Genomic DNA, 20,518 nt, shown 5'->3' with positions numbered 1-20,518 from the left:
ACACAAGGAAAAACTATACAACCCATAGCAAGCAGTCTTTGTTAAGGTTTCTGAGCTAGTACAAGGTAGACTTTGCCTGTATTATGAGAAAAAGGGAAGTTTATAGCATGTTTAGAGCTGCAGAAGTGCATTTCCTTAAGATATCACATATCTGATATTTTAACCCCAGGACAACCTACTTACACAAGGATGTTGGATTTTATGAGTAAAAGTCTTATTGTATAGCTCACTTCCAGGACACCAGACAAAAGCAAAAGACGGACTAAATAGAATTCTGCTTTCTAACTAAATACAATTATGCTTTTGAAAGTGTATCTATTCTTCTTAAATCAAAAAAGAAATGAACCAGTTGAACAGAATCTGGTTTGACATTCCTAAAGAGATAAATAAAGATTAAAGTAAGAATGGGATCTCCTTAGAAACACGTCAAAAGGGAATACTTCCAGACAGTCAATTCACAAATTTTAACTCTCATAGCACTACTACAACAGTTAATGTCTACAAATACATGTCGACATTTCGAGTAACTAACAGTTTTAATAAGAAGTGGGCAACCACGATGACTTAGAAAAGCCCTACGACTGAAAAAACAAGTTCATCTTGGAACATCTTTAATTTCCTTAAACACATATTCTAATAAGTCTCTACTTGTTTCAAGAAAAACTAGTGAGTTGATGTACATCTCACATTCTGGTCACAAGACAAAACGCCAATATAAACAACTGATTGCACTCTTGCTTTTCTTTGGAATGTATATTAAAAAACAAAACCCCATGCAGATCCCTGGGCTAAGGACCTAAATAGTTGTGATCTTTGTGTCACGCTATTCCTAATGTGTAAGGGAAGATATATAAACTGCAACTCCTAAATGGAGAGTCATATGGCGAACAGCATGAAAGCATTCTGCCTGTGGCCTGTCAGCTCTGGGATATTGCAGCTTTTCCAAAAAATGCTCAAGATTACTGACCTCGCAGCACATTGTTGATTTAGACAGATTACAGCAGCAATAGTCCTTAAAATCATCTGTCTATTAGACTAGAGCATTATTTCACATGATCTAACTTTGGTTTTGCAATAAACTATCATTTTCTGTAACATGGAGCTGAAAAATATTATTAAAAAAATTAAGCAAATGGGAGCATAAAAACTGGGTAGCATCTGACAACATCTACAGTTAGGACAGAGTTTACTTCTACAGGAGTTAGGATACAGTTTACTTCCGCTAACATTTCTTACTAGCACTGTAGTACAACATACCTATTTGTCAATCTGTTACAACCTATCAAATGGACTTCGCATGAACTTCTCTGAATAGCAACTTAGGAAAAAATTAACTTGTCTACACTAGTTTAACAATTTTATAGCAACATGGGGACCCTCAAAGCCAGTCACTACAGAGAGGCTATCAGCCTCTGAAGTTTCACTTGGTACCAACAAATTTTTTTACTCTGGGCTGCAAGATACTACTACCACTAGCTGTCTATACAGAAGTTAAGCTTTCTACAGACACAATTAAAATACAAACAATCAGATTTTTGTGCATTAAATAAAGCAGGAGAGTTATAATAATACTTAGTACCAAAAATTTACCATCTACCTTTTTATCTCAACATCCCAGTATAACCCTGTGAAGAAAATTATCATTATTGTGCACAACACTTAATTAGTTAAGCTTTGCTTCCCAAATTGAGAGAAATTAAGAGAGAGAAGTTAAAAAAAAAAAAAAAAAAAAAATTTACGATCCTTAGTCTCACCTAGGCCTCCGGGGCCAGCCAACAGAAACTCTTGTCTGCCTATCCGTTTCACAATTGGCCGTTTCTCATCACTGCAATAAGGAAACAGATCCTGGGAGACGCCAGTATTATAATTCAAAATGATATACTGTGTAGTAAGTGCAAGACATAAGTAATAACCATCTACAGCCACAGCACAGGGTTGCTCTGGAGTAAACACCTCCTTCACTATCTGGACTCTGTCTTCAAACACCATGAACATTTGAATGGTCCGCCGCTTGACCGAGATAATGCAGACTTCAACACAGAAAGGATCCCCACTCACAGGGTTTTCATTTAATGCAAATGTCACGGCTCCTTTGATTCTAGCACCGGTGGGGACAGGTTCCAAGTTCATCATGTTAACTAGTGTTATTGTGTTGTCACAAAGCACAAGAAGCCTGGTGAGGGCAGAGGCTGCTTTCAACTCACTCACAGGCTTCTTCAAGCCCAGGTATTTATGCAGTTGCTTGGTGGCAGCAAAAGTTATTTTTCCAGCTGTTGAGATCTTTTCATCCAACAGAAAGTGATAGATAAAGCAGTCATTGGTTCCAATATAGAGGTTCTTTCCACAACACTCAATGCATTCGATGTTGATGTAATTTTTGTCTCCCATTAACATCTCCCGCTCAACAGCAGAAACGAGCTTGAAAGCTTTAACACTCATTGTGTCTTCTGGGTGATCTGATCAAAGAGAAAAAAAAACAACAGTATTTACCTCCACACATATAATCAAGTATCAGAGGTAGTGATTTAACATTCACTAATACAAAAACGTCATTGTTGCGTTTTTTTAATAGTCTATACTCTATTTCCAGTCTGATCACACAAGCCAGAATGAGCACATTAATAACTACAGAAATTAATTGAATTGTATGCTTCCACTTCAAGTCTATTCCAAAGCAGATTCACAACAGCACTCAGCTATTTTGAAGTGATGCTTTCTCCACAAGTAACAAGCATATTACTGGCTCTCTCAGATACTTGGCACTGCAAGTGGTTCCTCCCAGTTCTTAGTGATTCACAAACCTGTCATGTACAGGTTTACATCACCTGCACATAAGAAGATATAAGCTTTGGCTCTCAGATTTCTAGAGAAGCCACAAGGCACTTTGTGCTACAAGTTAACATCTCGTGTTGCTTTACACTCAATTTAGGCCTACTAGTACATAGTCTCTTAGCAAAATATCATAGACATATTCCATTTTAACACATACTTTACATTCCTTACTCTCCAGCAATCAGAAATACATAACTTTCAAGCCACTTAAATAATAATTTACACAAGGTATCATCCAACTCATAATAAAAGTTGTTGGTCTGTAGGGTTTTTTTAAGCATCTGCAGAGTGTCTGTTTTATTCAGTGCTACTTACACACTGTATTTTCTCTGTACTGGACTATATGCACCAGCAATTATAAAGCACAGTCATGCAGCAAATTTGGAAGCATGGTCCATAAAGCATTCATTAAGCTCAAGATGCAATATCAGGGAAATTAAAAGAGTTTCTGCTATGTACTATCACAGCCATTCCAAAAGTCTGCCTTTAAGTGCTAAGCAGCACTTCTAATATTCATTCTACAAACTATACCTACCATTTTGCAATCAAGCACTGTCAAGGGACAGATACAATTTATGAGGCAATTATTAGTGTTTTAAAAACAGTCCGTGTAATTTTAGTGTACTCCAGAGTTATGTTATTTTTGTAAGAAACCGGCAGGCAGCTGTGCTCGACACTCCAAAGAAGAGCAGATGAGAAATTGCTGACCTTGTTTAATCACCTTTTAATTTGTCATGACTGGTCTGTAACCACCACTTAGCCAATACAGGGGAAGACACAACACTGAACATCTTGAATGGATTTAAGAAATAACATACAGAGTTACTTCTAGTCCACATATACAATGAAGATATGAAACATCAAATGAAATTTCTGTGGATCAACAGAGAAACCAACCTCAACAAGATGTTCTTGTGAACAATCCGGAAACTAAACATAATCAAAATGAATTAAGTTTCAAATTATTACATCCAAAAAAACCCTTTGCTTTTGCAAGGGAACACTAAAAATCATGGCAAAAATTTCCAAAACTGAGTGAAAAAGAGTAAGGTACACAACTCACAAGTAACCACTAAATAAAATTAGATCAAACTAAGAATATAGCCAGAAGCAAATCACGTTACAAAGAGACAGCAGTGATCTTTTTTGCCAAGAACTTCCTACTTTTTTTCAGAAGTTAAAAAGATTTTAGTTTGGGCTTCCATGACATTTTCAAATTGCATCCTCACCTGGGGTGTAAATTAGTGTTCTGACCTTCAACAAAAAACCCCAAAGCCGGTAAGTACTAGAGAAATAGCCTAAGGTAAAATGATAATGCAAGTCTCTGGCAACACAGTGATGTTATCCTCCAACATTATCAAAAGAAACACGGCACATTAATTTAAAGAGGGCTGCCCAAAGGTTGACTGGCAAAAAACTCTCAAGCATTTTTAAGAGCCTGTGTGTAGCAAGAAGTGATAAACTATTGCCTGGAGAGGTTAGGCAGCTTTTGTACCTGAAGCTGTCAACAACTTAACATCCTGTAGCCCAAGGTAAAAATGTTAATGTATGCCACTGGGGGAACTGCAGATTTTTGCTCTTGACCAAGACGTACTAAAAACCTCCAAAAAAACTTACTAAATGAAAGTACATGAAAAGTATAAAAGAAATCAAAATAGATACACAATCCCTGAGCAGAAAGAATAAAAAATAACACAGTACTACATAAGTCTGGTAGCAAAGAAATTAAAATATTCATGCTAGAAAAAAAAGCTGTGAAAAAAGCTTTTAAGAACAACCAATGTCAACACACATAATCTGCATGTGATTTTTTTTTTTTTTTTACTTTTTTTTTTCTCGTTTATAAGAGTTTAGGGGACTACGCGCACTGCAAAGAAACAGGTTCTGCAGAACGTGCTGTTCCCTTAAAGTGCAAGAGGCCCCCCCGGAGTTACAACTGGAAGTCAGTACGCTACTTTTTAGATGTCCAGAACTCCGGAAAACAAGATAATGGGGATGTTTGCTGTCAAAAAAATAATCAATTGGCAAGCAAATTAGCAGTCCGCTGCACGTTACCTCCAGAAGTGCCCCAACAACCCCGCAGGCGCTCATTCCGGCACGGGGTGGCGGGCAGCTCTGCCCCCCGTCGGTAAGCGACCCCTTGCTTCGCACTTACATTTTCTTCGCCGCCGCCCTGCAAACCAGCACCCGACCCACCTCACCCCCGCACCGCCCGCTCACGTAGACACACTGCTCCACCCCGGGCAATCAACTGCCTGCCCGCCCTAACTACCCTGCCCATGCGATTCCACCGACCCGAGGTGCCGGCCCGCCCCAGCCCCCGGCAGGACGGGGATGCGCTTCGCCCCGGACGCGCCCGCACCCTGCCCGGCGCGGCGGCAGGAGCGGCGCCGTTCACTTCACCCCCGCCCCCTCGCAGGCCCGCAGCCGGACCGGGCGGCGCAAAGCAGGCCCGGCAGCGACCGGCCCCCGCGCCTCCCCGGCGCGCCCGCCTCCGCCCCGCCAGGCGACCGAGCCTCTCCTCCCGCTCGCCCTCCCCCAGCACCTGCCAGCGCCAGGTGCCGCCGCCACACCGGGAGCCGGGCCCGCCGCTTCCAGGCCTTGCGGTGCGGTGCCGGCGGCCGGGGCCGGGCCGGGCGCCGCCTCAGGCCGCGCTGTCAGCGCCCAGGCCTCGCGGCGGGCGGGACGCACCGCTTCCGGTGTGGCTCAGGCCCCGCCCGGCGCCAGCGTCACCGCTTCCCGGAGGGGAGGGGCGAGCAAGCGGGAGGGGCCGCCAGGACCCTTCCGGTCACGTGGAGGAGGGCACCCGCCGTCCCGCCACCACGGGCTGGGGGTGGGGCCTCAACGAACCCCGCCCATCGGGGGCGTGGCGGCGCGGGCGCCTCCGTCAGCGCACGGCCGCACGCGCGCTTTCGGCGGCGGTTTGAGGCTCCGGCCGCAAGGCATCGTCGCTGCGCGAACAGCGCACGGCGCGCCTGACGTGGGCGGGTCCCGACAGATGCGTTCATTGTTTCCAAATGCTGCGGTTGAGTCGCAGCGAGTGGCCGCAGCCCGCGTCCCCCCCTGACGTACAGAGGACGAAGGCAGGCGGGAAAAGCCGCCCTTCCGCCGGGGGCTGCGGGAGGAGGAGCGCGCGGGGCAGCAGGCCGCACCGGCCGCCGGCAGGCAGACTGGCGGGCACCGCACGGAACGCTGCCCGTCAGCCTTACTGCGTTGCTTGCTCGTACGCTTCCACGATATCTAAATATTCAAAATCCGAATTCGTGTTCTCGGAAGCGCTGCACACAATGTTACATAGCCACGTATATGCGACGCGCTCCACGGGCATGTATTTTTGTTACGTCACGCGTGTTACTTGTTGCCTGTGCCTCTTAATTCTGCAAATCCGTCAAGTATTTCAAATTACGTTGCGATTTTACGTTGTAACGACGACACGGTTAATTTACCAACGTAATTGTTTATAATTCCCTATTCTGCTTCGAAGCACGCGAGCAGATGACTAACTCAGGCGGCTGTTTTACTTTGCAATTACGCAGCAGCTTTCGTTACTGCAGATGACGAAGCGCTGACAGTTACCCCTTGTACGGGCAAGATTTTAGATCCCGTTTAATTCGGTGGCAAAGCTCCTGCGCGCCGCCGCGCAAACGCCTCGCACTTCTGTATGCTGGCAGCATTATAACGGAATGGATCCGCCGTCCCCATCCAACGGCATCAGCTGGGGGATGACTTCACCTCACCGGCAAGGCGAGGCGAACCTCCCTGCGGCCCGCCGGCCGGCGGAGGAGCCCAACCGACCGGGGAGGGCGCGCCCCCAGCTTTGCTCTCCCCGCGTCAGGCTGCTCACGTCATAGACCGCCTCCCGCTCCAGAACGTGACGCGAAAGCAGTCTCTGGGGCAGCGCGGCTGCCCTAAAAGCCGCTTCCCAGCCCCTCCGTGTCCGACTGCCCGACACACTTTTACCAACAGCAAAACCGGGAAAGTGCACACCCTACGGCGCCTTGACGTCACGCGGCCGACCTCACTTCCCGCGCGAGCCCCCGCCCCGCGCGCTCCGTGCGGCATTGTGGGAGGCCGGAAAGGGGTCGCCGGGGGAGGAAGATGGCGGCGCAGGGAAGGGGCCGGGCGGGCGGCGGCGGCAAGGAGGAGCGGGGTCCGGGGCGCCCGGAGCCGGAGCTGCTGCTGCACCCGGAGCTGCTCTCGGAGGAGTTCCTGCTGCTCACCCTGGAGCAGGTGCGCCGGGCGCCGCGGGGAGCCGGCCGGCCCCGCACCGGCGGCCCCTCAGGCGGGGCGGGGGGGGGCGGCGCGGCGCGGCGCGGCGCCCGCCCCGGCCGGCGGGAAGGGAGGCCTCCCGGGCCTGCGGCCCTGCTCCTTGCCCTGCCCCCCCCGTCCCCGCCTCAGGCCCGCCCTGGTTGTTTCTCCGCTTTACTCCCAGCCCTCCCGCGGTTTCCAGTCTTCGGGCCGCCCTTAACGGGTGCGCAAGAAGCGTTCAGGGGAAAAAAACAAACAAACAAACAAACAAAACCCAAGTGGGTGCTCTGCAGGCGAAGTGCTTGCTGCAGCGTGAGAGATGTCTCCGTGTTTGCGCAGGGGCTGTGTTTGAACACTGCCGCTGTAGCTGCTAACGAATAACGGACCCGAGTCAGCCTGTCCCCGAGCCAGGGTCCGCAGGCAGTAAAATTACCTGTGGAAAGACAATCTTTACTCTGTTACAGTTGCTGCGTTCGTACCCGGTGAATTAAGGAAATGCATCCTACGTAATCGGTCAAGCTAATGCTTAAGTATGCAAAATTGAAAAAAATTGAGTTTGAAAGTGACTTATGAACAGTTTTGGACCGTACGAAGCCTCAGTTGATGTGATACGGAATACTTGTTACTGCTTTGCCTGACAATTTTAGGCGCATGAAACAATAGTAATCAAAATTTTAGGTTTTTGTATGAGTTCGCTGAATTTTTGTATGCTCTTGTCCATGTAGTTTGTGTGGACAAAAATGTACAGGTTTTAGCCCCACCTCAGAAGTCATGAAGTGTTGCCAAAACCAGTAGTGGCAGAGACTTGACCTGCTTTCAGTGACCTCTAATTTGTAGGAAGTTAGTGGTTTTTTTTGTTTGTTTGTTTTTTTTTCTCTTTTAATAAATTTGGCAGAAGGTACCAAGAAATTTTGTTTTCACAACCCTATACACAATTAGAAAGAAAACTGGTGTTCTGTTATAACTGACAGTTACTGGAAATCTCCCTTTGCAACTTATTCTTTGGGAACTGGGGAAGGAAGCACAGCTCTACATCTGTAAGTTTGAACTGCATTATGTTCTAGTTGCCTATTTTTTAGAAGTGTGAAGAAGAGCTCTGGTATTGTAGTTGGATTCAGGGAAGTGTGTTTAAGAGTGCATGAAAACATCAGTCACCAACAGTATGTCTACTACAACTTTTTCCTTTTTTTTTGCTACTATTTTTATTGGGAAAAATTGCAGGGTTTTGGATAGGGAGGGGCTGCAGTGTTGACTTGTGTGGGCAAAGGTGATGAACTGCCCGGTATTGGTTGCAGCTGGATCCAACTGCCTCTGACACTGATGAAAACAGCCCATCACACACCAAAATTTGAAGCAGAGGAGCTCATGGCACCTATGCTCAAATGCAATTAACAAAAAGCAGCAGCCGCCAGGATCAGGAGGCACAAAAAGGCGCACAGGAAGAGGCACGTGAGGAGATATGTGAAGAGATGTGCCTGCAGGTAGTGGAAAAAGAAACCAGTGTGCACTGACCCAAACATCCCTTATTTTCCATTGCCTCGCTGAAGGGAGGGACCGAGTGTAATCCACACGGAAAACAAGGGAAGTTGACAGTAGGAAGGCGGGAGACCAGGCTGTCGTCGGCACAGGGCAGTTCATGGCCTCCCCACACCGGTCACCCCTGCAGCCCCCTCACTTCTGAAACTCTGGCATTTATGCCCAATACACTACCATAAAGTGGCTTTTGAAAAAAGAAATTATGCCACTGAGATACTTGTGCTTTGAATTTGTCATAACAATAACAACTTTTTTTCTGTTCCCCACAGAAGAATATACTAGTCGAAAATGATGTAAAGATGGACAAAGATGGTCTCACTGATCTCTATATTCAACATGCCATTCCCCTGCCTCAGCGTGACTTACCAAAAAGTAGATGGGGGAAAATGATGGAAAAGAAAAGGCAGCAAAATGAGTTGAAAAGTGAGAATAAAAGGTAATTTAGCTTTTATTGGGCTAGACTTGGAGAATTTAGGACAATGCATTTAGTTTAATCTTTGTTTGCCTGATTGATGAAACTCGTACGGCTTTTGGACATTGCTACAGTTTACAGAGAATGCTGTGTCAGGTCTCCTGTGTCAGAAGTGTTAGATTCTACTACTGCAATAACAGGAAAAAGGGGAAGATAATCTTTTGTTGTCATCCAAGTGTTATTAATGGTATCTAGCTTATAGTGCTTCTTTCCATAGAATCCCAGAATGGTTTGGGTTTTAAGGAACATTTAAACATCATCTGGTCCAACACCCCTGCAGTGAGCAGGGACATCTCCAGCTCTATCAGGTTGCTCAGAGCCCTGCCCAACCTGACCTTGAATGGTTCCAGGGATGGGGCATCTACCACCTCTCTGGGCAACCTCTTCCAGTGTTTCACCACCCTCATCATAAAAAATTTCTTCCTTATGTCTAGTCTGAATCTACCCTCCTTTAGTTTAAAACCAGTACCCTTTGTCCTATCACTGCAGGCCCTGTCTGTCCCCATCTTTCTTATAGGCCCCCTTTAAGTACTGAAAGGCTGCAATAATATCTCCCCGGAGCCTTCTCTTCTCCAGGCTGAACAACCCCAACTCTCTCAGACTTTCTTCACAGGAGAGGTGTTCCATCCCTCTGATCATTTTTGTGGCCCTCCTCTGGACCCACTCCAACAGGTCCATGTCCTTCCTGTGCTGAGGGCCCCAGAGCTGGACACAGCACTCCAGGTGAGGTCTCACCAGAGCGGAGTAGAGGGGCAGAATCACCTCCCTCGACCTGCTGGCCACCCTGCTTTTGATGCAGCCCAGAATACAACTGGCCGCCTCGGCTGCAAGCACACCTTTCTGGCTCATGTCCAGTTTTTCATCCACCAATATCCGCAAGTCCTGCTCTGCAGAGCTGCTCCCAATCCCTTCATCCCCCAGTCTGTATTGATACTGGGTTATTGGTACATTTCAAGATACTTTATAATAAAGAAAATGTACTTATTTTTTGTTTCACCTTATAATTGTTAAGTAATAATCATATTCACAGTGTTTAAGAAAAGTACCAAAAGCATGTTTAATTATGCTTCCTCCCTGGACAGGGTTGGTCTATTCTAGAGTCAGGGGTGTATGCTGCAGCAGTTTTGTGTGTCCAATTCAAAACTAACATCTACTTTCTGAAAGAAACATTCTACCTTGTTTTTAAAACCTTTGTACTTGGTCAGAAAGCAAAATCTTCCTTAAAAGTTTATTTTACTGAATCTCTTCTCCTCCCGACATTCCCCCTGCCCAAGACTTTGATGTGTGATATACATGGGCGGCGTTTGGATTTAGCTTCAGCAGCAAATGCTAAAGGAAAGGTGGATGGAAATTATCATTATAGGTTTGCAGTATTACAGCTTGTTGATTTCGTAAGTCTGTTTTAGCTTTACTGAGGTTTCTAACTGGGAAGAGCTAAACAAATTCTGTCCAGTGTTTTGTTTTGTTTTGTTTTGAAGTGGCTAGGGCACCGAGTTATCTTGTTATGTCAGTTTTTTTTTCTTATGTGCATAAAAGGTTATAGTACCTCGGATTGTTTACAACTTGCAACTTGAGGATGAAAGCATGAGGTTAGTGTTTGAATAATAAGAAACTGTTGGTGTGCTGAAATAGGTGCAAAAGAATTTTTTGTCAAAGAAATAAAGATAGGCTGGATGTTTTTGAGGGAAGGAGGCAATGTTAATATTTAGATGGGAGAATGGCTTCATCAAGAATTTATATATAGAATAAGTTTAGGTGCTCTTATTTTGGTACACTAAAATTCAGTAGTGGTTAAACCTATGTAGTATTTGCTGGGAAAATAGTAAATAAAAGGAGGTATGTTTCATTTACCAGTGTGCTTTTCTTTATCAGTTGCTCTTAGCACTTAACATCTAGCATGCTAGGCTTAGTCTTTTGCTCTGTTGTTAGACAGTTTTAAGGTTTTCCAGCAGTTACTGTTTTTGTTTGTGTTACATCTTTCATACTTAACAAATATGCTGGCAAAATACTCTCTAGAAAAGTTAATCTTTTACTGCTAGTATTGCTAATGCCAGAAAAATGGCAGAAAGAGACTTTCAGTAAGTAAAAGTTGCACAGAGAAAACTTCAGTTTTAGTATATTCACGGAAAGAATCAAAGAAGTTGAATCATCTTTTTGGATGTTAGAATATTACACTTTTCCTCATAGTTGTGTGCGCCACTGAAGCAGAACTGACACGATGCCATTGTGCAGAGGAGGAAGTAGAACTTGGCTTTCTTGTTTTTAAAAACAAAATTCCTAGGTGTTGTGCGTCTGTAAGTTACGTGCAAGTCAGAGATGGGAACTAAGCGCTCTGTTAGTTCGGTTTAGAAGTTAGATAAACTGATTGATCGTATGAACAACAGGAGCTTTCTGATGAGTTCCTCTGTGGAAAGCACAGCTTTGCAACATGAGCTGGAATTAACATGAGGCTTGGAGACTTGATCAGCACAGCTCAGTGTGTGTTTGCATGCCTCTAGTAGTTACATGTAGGAGGTAAAAACACACTGAAATTTAAAAGTCAGTGTTGAATGTCGTGTTTAGTTTTACTGCTGGTGATTGATGGCATGTCCTAAAAGACTTGCTGTGTATCAGCTGAGCTGCATAACATGTTATACCTCAATAATACGATCAGTTATCTGAGGTCACAGATGATGGTTTCTATTGTCCGATTACTGAGTATTTCAGCTTGCAGACAATCATATCAAATAAAACCAGATGTAATCTATCCAGCTTCAGACATTTCAGAAAGTATTTGTGTTCGGGGACAGTTAATTTTGTAGATCTCTAAGCTCATCTTGCCTGCTGGAAGAAAGAGTATGGTATGAATCTCAATGTATATGTAGTTTCTGAAGTGCCATCGAGTCTGAAGACTCTCACCTGCAAACTCTGCAGGAGCACTGTGGCTGTGCATGCTCAGCTGTGGCCTTGGCAGAGCTCATCATTTCTCCTTAGTTGCCTGAGAGGCCACTTCGGCATCCTCTGAGAACTGCTAATGTGCTGATAATATTGAGTTCGGTGTAAAATGTGGTACTTCTGACCAGTTTCAGACATTCACAGAAGAGGTGATCACCTGCCTGTTTTGGTAACAGGTGAATGTTTAGTATACTCAGGGGGTGGGAGCTAAAACCTACACTTCTCTCTGGTTTTAGGGTCCTACCTTAAGTACCAGGCTAAGCTAGACAAGAATAGGAGGATTTATTATTAAATTGTCCTCGTAATCAGAAGTTGCTCAGAGGCCAACCTGACTACATGAGTAATCATGTGAAACAGGGGAAGCCCAGATTGCTCATGTAGAGAAGCTTTTGCTTCCTCTAGTAAATCTTGTATTCTTTACCATGCGCTACAAAGTAAACAATAGGATTAGAGCATGCCCTCCATCCAGCCAGGCCCAAAGTGTGGCTAGAACATTCCTCTAGGATGTAGGAGATGCACACTGAAATCTAGGTTTCACAGAGAGTGTCCTGCAGGAGGGAACACAATCCCAAAATGGTTCTTTTCAGCTGTTAGCTACCATCAGTGTCCTTCCTCAGAAGAATGCTGGCTAACACGAGTCCTGCTCTGAAGCTTTTAAGCTTCCTGTACTTTATATAAAGGAAATGAATGTCACACCCAAGGTTCTGTGTTCTTCTGTGAGCCATGTATCTAAAAATTAGATGTGACAGTTCTTGATGATACAGCGTAAATTCTCTGTATTCCAAATTTCTTTTGGAACTTTCCCAAAGTGTTTCTCTGGGAATGTTATCTGTATTATAGCATGTGGTCATTAGTACAAGTGCTACAGTTATAAAATTCAGTTTAGAATAGATAACAATCCTCCTAGAAGTGCACTTATTTCCTGACTTACCAGTCCTCACCAAGCTGAATTAAAAAAAAAAAAAAATCTCCAAAGGAAAAGCAGACTTCTTATGTTAAGGAAGGTGACTGAAAAAAGGCATAGATTTTTTTTCTTTCACATAGTTTGTAAACTAGCTTTCCAAAAAGGCTGCGGGGGAATGTGTTCCTTGTCAGGAGTGTTGAATAAATTCTTGGATGAAGCCAAAGTGAGCAAAAAATATCATGCTTTATTTTTGAAGTGTGTCAGCTTTTTAGACTTTTCAAGTGAAATTATACTTCTTAATTTAATGGATGTGTTAAATACTACTGTTGTTTCAGTAGTATTTAACTGAAACAACATGCCTGGCTGAACATTCCTGGTCTTGGAAGCTAATCTCATTTTGTAGAAGCTCTCCTGGAAACGGCATCTACTACTATTAAGCCAAAGAGTTGTGTCTGATCTCTTGACAAACAAGTCCCAAATGAATTGAAGTTCTCTCTTTGTCTCTGTCAGGTCCGGGAACCTGATGAATAGAAAAAGAGGAGGATTATGTGACATATGTTGTTGTGAACAGATAGTAATGTAGAAGCAAATCTGAATAAAAGCTGAACTTTCTCTTGCTCTACGAGCTCTTAAATTGTGACTCCTTTAATTTTTTTTAAAGCAACCCCTGGTCTGGACAGAAATTGTGCAAGCGATGTGTAATTTCTTAATATGTGAGGTTTATCAGCAGCTACTAGTCTAATGTCATTCCAAGTCAAACAAATGGAGTCTCTGCTTGCGGCTTATTTTAAAGGCTGTTTAGATACCTAACACCAATATTGTCAAATTCATTAATTACAAATTAATGAATATATTTCATTGTTGAAAACAGTGTAGTTCAACTTTTATTCTTCTGTTTAATATGAGATGACTAAACAGTAAGTGTGTACTGAAAACTGAAGTTTCTAAACAGGAATATTATATAACTTAGTGGTGGTTTGGTTTTTTTTATTTGTTAAATCTGTACTTTCCAAACACTTTCTCTTTGTCATTCTTGAGCAATGCTTTTTTTAAAACTCTAAATTCGTGTAGTGAATGTGAGCTGTGATAACCTTGTGCTGTATTTTTTGGCAGTCAGGATGTTTTCTGATACTCCTGTTTTGATATTAGCTTGATAGTATTCCTTTCAGTTGCTACTAAATTGGCCAGCTCTGACTACACATAGGCTTAAAGGCACAAACTATTTAAAAAAAAAAAAAAGTCATTAAATCAGCTTAGGGTTCCTGTTCAAAGACAGCTTATTTCAAAAACAGGCATGCTTTTTTTTGCTTAATGTTTTCATTCCTTGTCTAACAGTCTTTTCGACTATCTTAACGTTATGATTTTGAATAAGAGTGGAAACAGGGAGATTGAGAAGCATCAGAATATTAGATGCGGTTCTTGTAGATAAGGTGGCACACATTTTCTCAAATATTCACCTTTCGAAATACTTAACAGCTATTACCTCTTTAGTTATTCTGGAATAGCTACAGTGGTATAAGCATACAGTCTTTGGTCATACAACTGTAATTGTCTGCCCGGAAAGTTCTTCACACAACCCTCTTCACTGAGGAACGTTGCTCCTCACACAACCCCCTGCCTGCTCCCCCCCTTTATATTTTGGAATCAATTTCTGTTGCCTAAGTTTGGAGCAGCTAAGAGCTTAACATTAGTATTTTGGGATATATTTTTACTTTAGGCAAGACTAAATTCATTTTCACTACTCACATCTTGGATATGCTATTTTTAGACCACTTAGCTTGTGTTTCTGAGAATTTTACAATTTCCATTTTCAGTGTTACAACGGTGGAAGGTTTAAGGAAACGGCCATTAATTGTATTTGATGGCAGTTCAACAAGTACAAGCATAAAGGTGAAGAAGACAGAGAACGGAGCTGCTGATCGCCTAAAACCTCCTCCAGCTGGAAGCACCACCAACACTGTTAGAAGATTATCCGTTCCTTCAAATGCCTCAACATACATTTCAGCCTCCACTTTATCAGAGGACGCTAAGCTGGGAATGAGGAATAATGAGGCTAAGCAGAACAATATTTCAAAGACTAACAGCAGTGTGTTGGCTAGTCTGAAGGTGTACCCTTTGTCTCCAGTAGCAGGAACTACTGTTGTGAAGTTAAAGAGAGCCGTTCCAAAAGAAGAATCTGATTTGCCGGTATGTACATCCAGTATCTTGTTTTGCAGCTTTTTTTAATTGAAACTTGCAGGAGCCAAAGGTAGACCTTTGTAAGCATTTTCAGGATTATTTTATTTTGGAGTAATAGTAGAATCTTTATTTAGAAACAGGCAAAAGAGTAGCTGGTTTGGGAAAGATTAGAAGGAAAGAAATGAAGTACTTTGTACTTGTCCATGGGAAACTTCTGTGTGAGAGAGGTAGCTTTGTAGGAAACATGCATGTAATTTTAAAATGAGTAAGTAGGTAACACTTGAGGTGGTGCTGGTAGCAGTCAAATAAAACACAAATGAAATAATCCTACTGGTAGGTCTGAGAGAGAGAACAGGTATTATAGAACAACATGAACAGCCTTAAAGGGAGGACAAGTGGTCTGTTTTCTGTAGTAGGGAAGAAAAAAACAGAATGATAACACTTGTAACAATCACACTTGAATGGTTGAGTAGGACAAGCTTTCATTTGTCAAAGTGAAGGAAGAGATATTATGGGAACTGCAGTGAGATGCTGAGAGCCGTAGAATATATCCTTGGAGGAAGAACGCCATCTGTTTTAAATCTCACATAGGAATTGGCAAGCTAGAGGAAGGAACTGGGTGTGAAAATCTGGAGAGCTGCCTAGATTGTGGGTCTGAATGAGAAGCTATTAACAACAAACCATACTAGTTGAAGTGAGAGTCCAAAGGTCAAGTGCTCATTTTGAGCCATGGTGATCTTAATCAGGTACCGGAGCTTCTATAAGATGCTCAGATCTTGAACAGAGGGGTGCTGTTCTCAAGTAGAAGACTGATGACGAGCTGTTAACCATAAAGGTAAATAGTTATCTTCTTTCTGCAAGGTAGATTTAGCTGCAAACAAATTTTCTGTAGAGAAGAGATCTACACTACAGACGGGGGCAGAATGAGGCTGATGAGCTGAAGTGATGAGAGAAGAGCTAAGGCAGGATATATGAATTCAGGAGGGCGTACCTTTGATAGTGTAGGGAATGGTGCCTAATGTAGCTGCCAGCTGGGGAGACAGATAGAAGAGGGGTTATTTTTGACAAAGGTGTGATTAGTCTTTAAGGGCTTGTCAGTGAGCAAGGAGCAATGGGTCATCTCTTTAAAACATGCCACGAGGTAGGGATAAGTCTTATATTTGTGTTGTATTCCTTCATAATACAAATGAAGGAATTTTCATATTTCCCCTGGAGTATGGGAATGTCTGGAGTAAGTCTGGGCTTCAAAGAAGAAATAGAAGTACCTGTTCTCAGTTGAACTGCAGGGGGAGCTTTAGATACGCAGGGTGCAATAACATTGATTAACATTTTCCGAGGACACCAGACCTAACTTCTGTTTTCTCAGTATTGCCTCATGAAATGCTTTCTATTAATCTCTTTTTAAAAAAAACCCTTTCATGAAAGAATGCAGGTAATATGCTTGCTGCATGGATTGGTAGGTTCCATCAGACTTCTGTTAAACATGAGCACCTAAACACATGGCTGTTCTGAAAGACAGCTTTAGCAACTTTTGCAAGAATCATGGCTGAGGCCCCAAGTCAAATTTATGCTAGAGAAGTGTCTTTCCTACTACCAGTATCACTAACTTATTTTAATTTTTAAAACTCTTCTAAGTACTGGTCAGGTTTGAACCTACAGAGCTTTTGAAACTTGTTTAGTATACATCTCACAGCTTCTTTGTATTTAATTTTAATGTTTTGTAGACACGGTGGTGAACACTTTCAAGTGACACTGTATAACTGACACTCAGAAACTATGACCTCTGACACTTGACTTTCTGTCTTAGCCACAGTTTATGTTGTTCAAGTTAATACCGGCAAGTTCGGTTATGCCTTGGTTAATGCCGGTGAGACACGTTTGAAGTTAGGCAAGTGTGTTGTATAGATGTTATTTTACTGTCTGAGATTAAAGAATATGGTATTGAATAATAAGTGATGCAGCCAGGAAGAATCAGTATACTTGGCAGATGGCTGTAGAGTGTAAAGCCTGATATATTTTTAGTATACAGTAATGACAATTGCCTTTTCAAGCAAGTGGCTGTTCTTTGACTTTCAAGACAAACTGAAGTTCTTGTGCTGAATAGCACAGAACTGTCCTTCTGATCTGTGGGTCTGAGTCCCTTAAACCTTTCAGTGGTTGCAATCCACAGGATTGCTGTAAGTAAACGAACACTGAAACTCTTAATGAGAAGAGAGATCTCTAGATTGTTCTCCCTAAACCAGTCTGTTGCAGAATGTTCTTGAAAACTCATATACCTATCTTTACTCTGCTTGTATGAGCTATTAAAGCTCTAATTTCTCAGATTTTTTCTTATTTTAGATGGTGAAAAGGTAATTATTTCACCACTTCAATCTCCCATTGTTTTACTTTGGGCTTACTTGATTTTTTTCTGGTTTCTTGGGACGGGGCTTGAAAGATGAATTCGTCTGAGGCTTTGGCAATTATTTCACTTTTTTATACAGGTCATTAAAAAGGAAGACCAACTTTTCCTTCTCTTTTTCTAATGTTTTTACTGTTGGACAGAAGTAAATTGGTTTCCTAGTTGTATGTTTGTTTTTTCTTGTACGATCCCATTTCAACACGTATTTTAAGACGGCAATCTAAAATAACTTGAGAAGTATGTTTTGACACTCCAATATGTACCTGTTTCTAAGCTGCATAATTGAAAGATATTTTTGCATAACTAAGTGTAGGATTAAGAAAAACCAAAAGACATATATGATTTCCAAGTAGTTAAATTCATTTGCTTTATTTTTCTCTTTAGAGAAGTTCTGTGATATTTAACTTTATCCACAAGATGGCAATAGAAAGCTGTTGTAGTAGCATATAGCTGAGCATACAGTAATAGTAAGTACTAGATTTGAATATGGCAGGTTAATAACTAACTTCCACTTGCGCAGTATGTCTAAGAATACTTACGTATTTTCTTGCATTTCAGAATGACCTGAAGCCTACAGAAGCAAAGAAGAAAATCCAGCATGTTACATGGCCATGAAGTAGCTAATGGTGCTTGAAACATAAACGTTACTTCCATATTTTCAAACAGATAAGTCATATTTAAACAGTTTAAGTACAATTCTTTTTAAACCTTACAGGGATTCAGATTGCTGTGAAGTTTTAACAAGTTTAAAAGTTCCCTGTTGTAAAGCTGGAGTCATTATCACCAGTCACCTTAAGAGTGTCTACTCTTGTACACCAAGTAGTTCATTACTTCTTTAAAAGGTGGTAATATTACAATATACTAAACCCCCCACTTTTAGTTTTCAAGGTTATTATAGTTCATCTCCTGCATGTCACTACGATTCACACGTATAAATATATACTTTTTTTGTTTCAGTAAGATTCAGTTTTGTTCCACTTCTGGTTAAATAGTTAAAATAGCTATTGAGATTCAGAGTGATCCCAAGAGCCTTCTTGGCTTCAAAAAGATAATTCATTTAGATGAGAAAACTGACCATGCTGCTGATAAAATTTTTTTCCTTTTTGTTGCACAGAACAGGAGTGTAGAATTCACAGTGCAAGTTAGGTTGGTAATAAGAGATGAACTATTTAACAGCATTACTTCAAATTGAAGTTTCTCTTATTGATGTACGAAATAAGAAATGCACAGATGGAAGTATGTTTAATTAGACTGTTTGATAGGAATCTTTGAGAGGAAGTAGTGAATGGATTAGTGCCATGTTCTCTTAAATACACAGGCATGTTTTACACATGTATAAGTGTAAAAATGTGCCGATGTAGCAAATTTGCTTGTTTTCCTGCTTACAATCATGCTTATAAAATATGGCGAAAACCTGTGGAATGCAGGTCAGTGCTTTCTCAGCTTACTAACAGTTGGAGAGGGACAGGGACAGGAAGACAAAGAAGTACCTTGAGAGCAGTAGGGTATGTAGTCGCACTCAAAAAAAAAAAACAACAAACCCACTAACCTGTTTTCCCTTGCCTTGATAATTTAAAGTGGATGTTGGTTTTCTGTGAAACTTGGTGTTTCCTGTGGATTATTGGTAATGCCTTGTAAGGCAGAAATCCAGTTAAAATGATGGAAACATTTTTATTAAATCTCAGTGGCTCAGGGTGAAGCCAATTTAGATCCATTTTAGATATAGGTGGTAAATAATAATAACAACACTCCCAGACTTAGTAAAACAGAAACAAAAAAAAGAATTGACTTCTGAATCCACTTAGTTAACCCACTAAAAGAAGCTGTCAGTAGTGATCTGAAAGCTTGTTTACATTTTTAACATTGGTTAATATTGAAACCAAAAACTGTAGCGTAATTCATTACTGACAGAAGTTCTCCATTCACTGTTATGACATAAAAGGCACTTCTCGAATGCTGTAAAATGGTAAGAATGTGTGTGTTTTGAAATATTGTGTGCTGTTTCCCTTTTACTAAACACTTGTGCAGTTTTTGTACTTGAGTACAGCAAACTTTAACGTAATGTACATTTTGTATGTAAAAAGTTGTCTTTTAAGTAGCCTTATCCTATTTAAATAAATTCAATTAAAAGCAAACAACGTAGTGCTGACTTGTTTTTGTGATGTAGTTAAGCTTGTTCATTTTATATGGTTATATTTCAGTGGACTTGAAGTGCTTAGAACTTAAGAAAAAGCTTACAGAGTAAAAGGCTCGGTAGCTACTTCAGAATTTTAGCAGCAGTTAGTATCATGTGAAGTGCTGGTCCTTGCACTGGTGTGACAGTCTGGTAGGAGTTCTGTTTTGTGGGTGGCTTCTTGGCAGTGGTTTAGAGTCTAGGCTATATTTTGTTGTAGTTCCAGTTGCTAGGAGCACGTGTGTGTTGGTATGCGTTAAGGAGTGATATGCAGAACTGTACTGGAATAATAGCATGATGCTGCTACTGCGTGGTAACAGTCTTGTTTTCAGGCTGGCATGCTTTCCAGCCTTGTCACGTTTCACCTACCTTTCCCCGAAGCTGGGGCCATTTTGTCATCTATTGTAGCGCTTGTGAGGGTGAGGTGCAAGCCATGCTGCTCTTACTATTCCAGTACCCCCTCAGCTAATAGCAATCCTTCTTCTTTCAGCAAAGTATTAGAGCAGAGCTGCAGTGTGCTGGGTGATTGCCAGACCCCAGAAGAGAGAGTAAGCGAGGTGCTTGCCCCGCTTTGGGAGATGTGGATATGAGGGGTTTTTATGGCTATTCTTTACAATAGCCTTCATCATAGAATGAAGTCAGCAAAGGATAGAATTTAATCATTCAGTGAGATGAGGTTAGCGCAGTGTGCACTTCAAAAATGTCAGCCAACTAAGTTCTTCAAATGGTGTACAGTAAACCAAATCTGATCTGATGCATCTATTTAGCTTGTTGAATTAATGAGAAAGGAATGACCTGAGAGCACTTTACACTTGGTACAAAAAGAGACAAATTCAAGAG

The 20,518-nt window shown here is 42.0% G+C and overlaps 2 protein-coding genes across 2 annotated transcripts in view; one reads left to right on the top strand and one right to left on the bottom strand.

Annotated features, from left to right (window-relative positions):
- Positions 1-5,461, bottom strand: part of TGFBRAP1 (transforming growth factor beta receptor associated protein 1) — a 39,708-nt gene extending 34,247 nt beyond the window's left edge. The window contains exons 1-2 of the mRNA XM_082332168.1: positions 5,378-5,461; positions 1,755-2,456 (exon numbers count right to left, since the gene is read on the bottom strand). Coding sequence (XP_082188294.1) covers positions 1,755-2,439 — 685 coding nt within the window. The 5' untranslated portion in view covers positions 2,440-2,456; positions 5,378-5,461. The remainder of the gene's footprint in view (positions 1-1,754; positions 2,457-5,377) is intronic.
- A 1,378-nt stretch (positions 5,462-6,839) lies between these two features.
- On the top strand, positions 6,840-19,634 carry LOC309602359 (ashwin). Its single transcript, XM_082335869.1, has 4 exons — positions 6,840-7,062; positions 8,886-9,052; positions 14,741-15,113; positions 18,064-19,634. The coding sequence occupies exons 1-4, from the start codon at positions 6,931-6,933 to the stop codon at positions 18,118-18,120; spliced, it is 729 nt and encodes a 242-aa protein (XP_082191995.1). The 5' UTR covers positions 6,840-6,930; the 3' UTR covers positions 18,121-19,634.
- Positions 19,635-20,518: the final 884 nt, after the last annotated feature.

This window comes from Platalea leucorodia (genome assembly GCF_965183815.1).
Source record: "Platalea leucorodia genome assembly, chromosome: 2".
NCBI lineage: Eukaryota > Metazoa > Chordata > Aves > Pelecaniformes > Threskiornithidae > Platalea > Platalea leucorodia.
The sequence above is the reverse complement of the archived record's forward strand: the minus strand, read 5'-3'. Positions and strand labels throughout refer to the sequence as shown.

Coding starts and splice junctions, on each gene's coding strand:
- LOC309602359 (XM_082335869.1), top strand. CDS start 6,931: ATGGCGGCGCAGGGAAGGGGCCGGGCGGGCGGCGGCGGCAAGGAGGAG. Junction 7,063..8,885: donor TGCTGCTCACCCTGGAGCAG/GTGCGCCGGGCG, acceptor TGTTCCCCACAG/AAGAATATACTAGTCGAAAA. Junction 15,114..18,063: donor AAGAAGAATCTGATTTGCCG/GTATGTACATCC, acceptor CTTGCATTTCAG/AATGACCTGAAGCCTACAGA.